This window comes from Kogia breviceps, chromosome 1 (genome assembly GCF_026419965.1).
Source record: "Kogia breviceps isolate mKogBre1 chromosome 1, mKogBre1 haplotype 1, whole genome shotgun sequence".
Classification (NCBI taxonomy): domain Eukaryota; kingdom Metazoa; phylum Chordata; class Mammalia; order Artiodactyla; family Physeteridae; genus Kogia; species Kogia breviceps.
In genome coordinates, this window is record NC_081310.1 from 36,118,743 (window position 1) to 36,127,747 (window position 9,005).

General features: G+C 39.4%; 1 protein-coding gene across 1 annotated transcript in view; it reads right to left on the reverse strand.

The window, feature by feature from the left end:
* Positions 1-2,433, reverse strand: part of FH (fumarate hydratase) — a 43,224-nt gene extending 40,791 nt beyond the window's left edge. The window contains exon 1 of the mRNA XM_059079128.2: positions 2,234-2,433. Within this exon, the coding sequence (XP_058935111.1) occupies positions 2,234-2,365 (132 nt within the window). The 5' untranslated portion in view covers positions 2,366-2,433. The remainder of the gene's footprint in view (positions 1-2,233) is intronic.
* Between the last annotated feature and the right edge of the window lie 6,572 nt (positions 2,434-9,005).

Genomic DNA, 9,005 nt, shown 5'->3' on the forward strand with positions numbered 1-9,005 from the left:
CCAATAGTATATCCCCATGCATGTGTAAGATAACCATTAACTAAACCATGGTAGCTCCTAAAGAAAATATAAAATGCCTTTCAGATTCTTATCCTAAGGTGGTTTAAAAGAATATATCAGTGTTCAAGAAAATCCAAATCATTTCCTAGGCTAAAACACTATCTCAAGAGACAAAAATCCCAAATTTGACTTCATTGTGTTTGGGCTTTCAGTTTCTTTAAATTTTTAAAAAGTCTTTCTCTTCTTAAAATATAGGGTGACCACGCAGTCTTGAAATATTGACAAATATGTAATAAATGGTTTATTGATATTGCATTGTAACACAGATTATCTGTTTCCAGACTTTATAGCCATCACTTTAAAAATTCAACTTTAAAAAATGTAGGACTTCCTTGTCCACCATGCTGCCAAGGCAGTATCACAACAGGTCTCCATTATATAATCTCACTCTCACTGTAATTTTTCTCCTCGGTATCACAGTGTTATTAACTGTGCATGACTTCTTTGCTTATTTAATATGCCTCAGTAGTCTCTAAACTCTGTGCCCATAGTGACTGTTTTACACACAGGGAGCATTCAATGTAATCTTCCTGTTGGATGAACTTCTTTGTGTTTTTAATTGAGATAATAGGTAACTTAGGGCATTTAGGGTTACATGAATTTCTCTGTTTTGTTAAAAAATTTTATTGAAGTATAGTTGATTTATAATATTGTGTTAATTTCTTCTATACAGCAAAGTGACTCAGTTATACGTATATATTCTTTTTCATATTCTACATTATCGTTTGTCACAGGATATTGAATATAGTTTATTTCTTAACACTAGCAACAAGAAAAACTTTTAATAAAATCAACTCAGAGATTTTGGAGTTGAGAAGGTTAGAGGGCAAAAGATGTATTCAGGATTATAAAAAAAAAATCTATCCTCATCTGATGTTAGCTAACATTACAACATTAAAAGCAAGGCAATGCTATTTTTTTTGACATTGACAGCGGGATAAAGTCAGTTCTCCAGCCTTCTATTCCCTTTTACAAAACACTAAATAAGTGAAAAACAAATTTTTAAAAGGCTCTAAAGTGCACTAAAATTATTCAAGCAGGGAGTTGCAGAAATATAAAGCACCCCTGATTTCGCAGTTTCAAGTGCAGTGATGTCATCAAATTATCTTACAGTTTATAGCCCAGAAAAACGTCTTGGGCCTTTGAAATACCTTAGATGGAAGCATTCATTTAATAAGCACTCACCATATCCCAAACTCAGTACTTTCACAGGGGCAATCTTGCTGAGTATTTGTAATTATTTTCATTTTACCGGCAGACACTGAGGACAAATATTACCTGCTCCAAATCCCAACTCTGATTAGCAGACTAGGGTCAGAAATCACATCTCTCTGAATGGAAAGCTCATATTACATAGCAGTGAACAGTGCAGAATTGTAAGTCTTCCTAAACTAGCATTTATTTCTCAAACTTTTCCTGATAATACACATGTGAGCATACGTATTTAATGCTTGTTGAAGCCCAAATTACCGAAGGTGACACTCTAAAGAGCAAAAGGGTTCATGTAAGTCAGGGTGTCATAACCTGAAATTGGACCTTTAAGTTCCTTGCAGGTCTTTCTCAATAAAAAGTGCTGATTCAGCTGTAGTTATGTTATGGTCCATGCAATTTCCTCCAACGTACTTCTGGACACTCTGCCCCTGTTTCATATTTCAGGGTTTATACAAAAGTTAAGTGGGGAAAACCAGCCTAACAAACTAAATAGCCAACTTCATGAAAAGTAAAATCTCTTAGGTTCACAAGAACCTTCAACCCCGCCTGGAGGCCTAAGAACAAACAGTTCCCTGCAGAGCTGTGACCCCAGAAGCTAGCTCGGAGGGGCTGGATCCAGCTGGGTCCACCAAACGCAGGGGCGAAGCAACCCCCTCCGGACACCGTCCCATCCCGGCGCCGCCCCCTCTTCACACCGTCCATCCACCCCAGCACCGTTCCGAGGGCAGCCGCCGCGGGCAGGGGTGAAGCAGTAAGCGCGGCTGGGGCGGGGTCGGGGAGGCCCGACAGGGCTCTCGCCAACAGCTGCCACCCCTCCCGGGCGCTCCCCCGGCGGAGGAGGCGCCCCGGGCCGGCAGCGAAGTTCCAACACGCAGCCCAGTATCGGGACCTTAGGGTCGGCAGGCGGGAGGCCTGAAGGTCACCGCGGGGCGGCCACGGCGGTTCGGCGGCACGAGCTCACCATTCGAACGACGTTCGGAGGCCGAAGCAGTAGGACTGCCGCGCCAGCCGGGCCGGGGCCAGGGCGGGGGTCGGAAGCTGGAGCGCGCGAGAGGAAACGCGAACGCGCGAGGAGCCGTAGCGCGCGATCCATAGCGCGGCGGCCCGGGTAGAACTTCCGGGGGCAATGGCCACGCCTCCGCACCGGCTGTCAGAACCCGTTCCCTCCACGGTCCTCACTCATATCCAATCATCGGCCTCAAAGCCGAGCTTGTGGGGCGGGACCAGTGGCCAATGGCCAGTGAAGCGTGAGGGTCGGGCTTAACTTCCTCGCTGTAGAGCCCGGGGATTCCTGGGAAACGAATGATGGGGAAGGGGGTTCGTGGTGTCTTTGAGCCAGTGTTTATTTGGTTTGGTTTGGTTTTACTGTGTTACTGTGCCTAACAGAGAGGTATTAGCTAATGAGTCAGTATTTGATTGGTGGCGTAGCCTAGAAAGGAGAATTTACTTACTCATTTATCTACTATGTAAACATTACATGTTCTATTTGCTCTTTTTTCATCTGTTCAGATTACCTCTTCCATACAGAAATTTTAGAAAACAAAGTATAGAGAATGAAATCATAATTATCCATAAAAAGCCAACACTAATTACTCAGTTCATTTAACTTGTTGTTTTGAGGTCTGTACAGTTTCCTTTCTCTTCTTAGTAGGTACTCAAAGAACTATATTTTTAAATGTAATGGGGAAGATGTCCATAATCATAGGTGATTTCTAAATTTTAATTTTTTGCATACAGGTTCTCCAAGTCTTTTGCATTGATAACATATGTTTTCAGATTAAAGCCATGTTGTTTTTATAGATGATGATAGGAAAGCATGAACAGATATAAAATTGCATAGGAACCACAATTTTTTCTCTTGTTTCTTCTTTGAACTGCTTGGAACCAGATGACAGTTAATCAAGAAAGAGAACCATTGGCTGATGTCCAGAAGTCAAAAGTCCAGGACCTGCAGAGCCAAGCTTCTTAGAGTTAGTCTCTGTCAAACCTCTTGGTAACACTGTTTGTTATTTTGTGGCTTATGAACTTGACTCGTATACATTTAAAATTTGAAAATTTAAATGAAAGATCATAATAGTTGAACTATCATCTAAACATTCCAGAACCACCCACCTCACCTCTTTGTATCTCAGTATCTTCTCCCTCTGTCAAACAAACCAAGATTTATTTAGAAGTTAGAAGGTCAGAATAAAATTCAGAGTAAAAGACAGTGGAATGGTTTTAGAAAACAATGAACTGTCCATCCCATATGTTTATGCTTTCCACCATTAAAAGACAGACAACACTAAATAAGAAGACAGCACACCAAAGTTTAGTGTGAAGGTAGTATTGTTAGCGTTGTCATAGGTTTGACAGAAAACTACAGAAACAAGTAATTACTAATAATTACTCTCATTTCCTAGGAAATGCTAACATTCTGATATATTTGCTTCATACCCTTTGTAAAATAAAATAAATTACTAATAATGGAGTGGCATTTTCTTCCCCATCTTCCCAGAAACTGTCATTATTTTGATATAATATTCACCAGTGTATTTTTGGTTTGCATATTGGTATGCAAACAACGGTTTTTAAAAATTTACAGTTTTACTGTTCTATAACTGGATTCTGTTTTTAACATCTAGCCATGATTTTTTTACTTAATAGTATCCCATCATAAGAATTTAGCACATTTTATTTGTGACATTTTCTTAATAATCTTTTAACAGTATTTCATTGAATGAAATGTAAAATTTTTTATTTATACAGTTTTTAATGAAGGGTAATTTGTTGCTATTATACACAGTGCTCCAATGATTTCTTTATAGGTAGTCTCTCTTCATTGGGAACATCACTCTTTATTTCTGTTACTTGTTATTTTAAATTCTTTTAAATATTGTTTTCTATGCCAGTTTTATAGTGGTTATTATTTGCCTGATGTATGTTTCTCATTTTATTTTATATAATTCTGTTTCATTTTATTTTGAGGGTATCTTCTGTTTCCACCATACATTTTAACTTAAAATGTTAACTGACAGGTGTTTTATAAATGGGCTATTTTAATCCCTTTTAACAATCACCTATTGATACGTGTTATGATCTAGAAAATTTTCTAGCGCTTATATGTATTAATTATTTTAACACTGAGAACAACCCTATGAGGTAGGTCCTATTATTATTCCTATTTATAGAAGAGAAAATTGATGCCCAGTATCATCCAACTAGCCCACTATCTTAACTATTTTGCAGGCACATAGTGGGATTTGTTTTTTGTATCATTATTAATATTTCTCAGGAAGTGGAGCCTGGCACTGCAGAATGATTAAAAATAATTTAAAAAAATAAATAAATGGGTGTGGCAAAATTTATTTTCCAACAGCAATATCTCCCATCCCATCTGCTTTTCTACAGTGTGACTTTTTCACAGGTGAGTCTAAATAGTATCTTCCCATTTAATTTAGGCTGGTCTTATGATTCACTGATAACCAATAGAATCTGAGTGCTGCTGAAGATAGGTCAGAAAAGGCTGTGCTACTTCCCTGTGAGTCTTTTGAGACATTTACCCTGTGCTAAGTCAGCCACCATGTAAAAAGTTTGACTGCCCTAAGACAGTTGTGCTGGAGAGGCCACAGGCAGGCATTCTAGTCAACAGCTTAGCTGAGCTCACAACTGGCACCCAGCATCAATTCTCAGCCATGAGAGTGAGCTGTCTTAGATATCCAACCCAGATGGACTCACATAACTAAAACTGTTACCCAACTGGACTTGGGTCTGCTTGCCTGTGCACAGTAAGTAAAGCCAATCTACTGACAATGGGTTGTGGTGAAGGGAAGTGCATCATTTATTGCAGGCACCAAGCAAGCAAGGAGTATGGGCAGCTAATACTCAAAACCCCCAAACTCCATGATGGGTTTCAGGGAAGGGGTTTTAAAGGGGAGATGAGGGAGAGGAGTCACAGAGAATTGTGCATGATCAGCTCACGCACAATTCTCTGATTGATTGATGGTGAGGTAACAGGGTGGTGTCACAGGGATTAACATTATCAGTCCTCAGGCTCCAGCATGTCTGGGAGCTACATGCTCATGGTCATCATGCCATTAGCTTCTTCCATCTGGTGGTAGTTTTAGTATCTGTAAAACAACTCAGGAATGTGCATCAGATACTGCTATCTATATCCTCCAGAGAAGAACTAAAAGATTCTGCTATATCCCTGATTTATTGTTCAAATTGTTACCAGTTCTCTGGCTCAACTGCTATTTTTTGTTACTACATGTTCACATTCTTTCAATCATTAATTCTTGAGCCAGACTTTTGCAACTCAGGGGAGCCTGGGACACTAAAGCTTTGCTAAAACAAGAGGCAGGTGGAGGACATTGGTAGCAGTTCTGTCCCAAGAAGGTCACATAGGGTCCTGCTTGGTTACAAATCCACAGATAGAACAGTTTCCAGACTAGATGATCTCACTGTTGTAGTTTTATTTCTCATGTTATCTTCATTCTGCCCTTTTCTTTGTGTAGGCTTCATCTTCAGATTTTGACAAGATGCCTACAGCAATTCTAAACCTTGAATCTGCATGTAATAACTTTCAGTGAAAGAGGGTCTCTCAGAAACAATCCTCCCAAAATGAGAAAGAACTTCCCCAGAAGCCTTTAGCAACCTTCTCTTCCCACATTTTTTAGCTCTTGTTCTTTTCTTCAGTATTCTTTCTTAGCTTTCTGCAACAGAAATATTAAATGGTATAAAACTTAGATTATAAATTAAATCTTTTGTTCAACATTCATAGCATTTTGCCCCATTTTCAGAATTTCAGCTGACTTTGACTGCCACTCTCAAGGGACTTGCTTAGGTTTAAATTCAGGCTAGACTTAAGGTTGCTAATGTGGTTATAGTTGTACTATGTTACTAAGAGAGGAGTACTTTACATTTATTCTTCATTTTCATTTCCATTCAAAGTCTTTGCCTACTTCAGGAAGAGCAAGACCAATTTACATTTATAATTTTTTTTTTTTTTTTTTTTTTTTTTTTGTGGTATGCAGGCCTCTCACTGTTGTGGCCTCTCCCGTTGTGGAGCACAGGATCCGGACGCACAGGCTCAGCGGCCATGGCTCGCGGGCCTAGCTGCTTCACGGCATGTGGGATCTTCCCGGACCGGGGCACAAACACGCGTCCCCTTCATCAGCAGGTGGACTCTGAACCACTGTGCCACCAGGGAAGCCCTACATTTATTCTTTATATAAGGAGTGATATGTGTAGCTACCTGCTCACTGGAACCCTGTTTACCATTTATCCCACGGGTATTTGGTTGCCTTTTACTGGGTTGGCACACTGTGTCACTAAGCCCAATCAGCCAGCTCTACCTTGTTTGCTGTTCCTCTTAATTTCTGGAGATATCGCACACTGGCTTTATAGAACTTATAAAATTAATTTTTAAAAAGTTGCAACTAGTTGCTCTAGCCCTCTTGGACCCATCGTTCTCACCTTATTAATTTCCTGTGACTTCTGGTGAGCCTACTTCTCAAAGTAGAGAAAACGTAGCCATTTCAAGGAGTTTGTCAGGGAAGGGGCCCACTCCATTTCACATTTTCCATGACAATTTGTGTTTTCTAGAGATCAAATAATGGCTCAATATAGATCAACCCCTTTTTTTTCCCTGTTATTTTGAAAGTGCTTTTTTTTGTGTGTGTGTGTGGTACGCGGGCCTCTCACTGTTGTGGCCTCTCCTGTTGCGGAGCACAGGCTCCGGATGCACAGGCTCAGGGGCCATGGTTCATGGGTCCAGCCGCTCCGTGGCATGTGGGATCTTCCTGGACCAGGGCATAAACCCGGGTCCCCTGCATCGGCAGGTGGATTCCCAACCACTGAACCACCAGGGAAGCCCGATAGTGCTTTTTTGATTATTAATTTCTTCCTATTTCCTTTTGGTTTATTTTATATTTCCTTTTTTTCACCACAACTTCCTGACTTAAGTCTAGTTCAGAGTTTCTGCAAGGGTGTGATATAAACCAATATTGCTACCTGTACATGGCCCAGGAATGCAACATTAAGTAACATTGGCCATTATCCCATTTTCGATCTCTATTTAGTAAGAAAGAGTCTTTTAGGTATATGTGCAAATATTTATTTTACACTTCTCCAACACTTGCTAATATCTCTTGTAAAAAGGGAGGGAAAGCCTTTGGCTAAAGTTCATCCACAGGTGAAGAATTCAGCTACAATTTAGAGTTTATTTGTATGTTTCCCTTCTATTTATCAATGAACATGATTTCCCCTCTCCAGCAGCAGTATAATGTTACTATTTTTTTTTTTTTTTTTTTGCAGTTTGAGGGCCTCTCACTGTTGTGGCCTCTCCCATTGAGGAGCACAGGCTCTGGACACACAGGCTCAGCGGCCATGGCTCACGGCCTAGCCGCTCCACGGCATGTGGGATCTTCCCGGACTGAGGCATGAACCCATATCCCCTGCATCAGCAGGCAGACACTCAACCACTGCACCACCAGGGAAGCCCTACATTTTTATATAAATAAAATGTACATAAGTTGAAACAAAACTTCAAGTATATTGTGAAGGTGTTATACAAATGACTGAAATTTGGGAAACTGACTTAGTTAATTTATTTTTGTTACTTAATGAAAATGTAAGGTAAGTGCCTTTAATAGTTGACACTATACATCTTCATTTTAGGATGCAAGCTTTTATCTATGCAAAATATGTTTTTATTTTGCTTAGAGATTTGTGTGCATGGTTTTTTAATTCTTTTTTTACCTTGAACTTTGTCTGATGACAATATTGACCTGCTTTATTCTTGTTGATATTTGCATGGTACGTTTGTGTTTCTCTTTGACTTTGCTTTCTGTTCAAGTTATGGAACTTGATGTCCTGCCATGAAGGCCAAATGAACAATGCAGTGGTTTTCTCTTTCCTTTGTTCTAAATCTAAACACCTTGTTGACAAAATTTATAGTAAGTTTCTATGCTTGTCAGTTAAAATATTCTCATTATCCTATAATAATAATAGAGGACTATATATAATAATGTATAATATATAAAAACTCTGAAGATTCTAATTTAAGATACCTCCCAACTTGGGAGATTACTAGGTATTTCTTAGAAAAAATTTCATAGAAAGGTTGGAGTATATGGCTGTAAAAGTCTACAGAAAGTAGAGCAAATATGCAAAAAGAAGGAAAATGTGAGAGAGAAGTTAATTAGAGGAACAGTTCAGTATGTCCAACATCTGAATAATGTTGGAAAACAAAGAGGAAGAAACTATTAAACAAATTCAAGAAAATATTTTAGAACTAGCAGAAATGAGTTTTCAGAGTAAAGCTGTTAAAAGAGAAATGGAGGCAGGTTAAAATTTTTAAGAGTTTATTTGAGAAAAACTCGATTGTAACAGGGCAGCATCAAACCAGAAGTGGTTAGGAGCAATCTGCCAGTAGAAGCCAGGACAAAGACTTACATAGAGAAAGTGCAGAAGCAAAGGAAATTATCTGATTAGCTATAGCTTAAAGCCAGTTGGCTGTTTGTGATTCGTTATTCCTAGGTTTCACTTTCTTAACCTTGAAGCACTTATAGGCTTAGGTTTTGGTTTGCTTATATAGGCCACAAAAGCATTAGAGCCATTTAGGTCTAATGGTCACCTTGTTTAATTAGTTTAACAAAGTCCACTAGTACCAGAACAATGGGGAACACAGGCCAGAATCCGTCATGTCATCAATAAATGTAACAACACTGGGAGCAGAGAGAAGAGCTTCT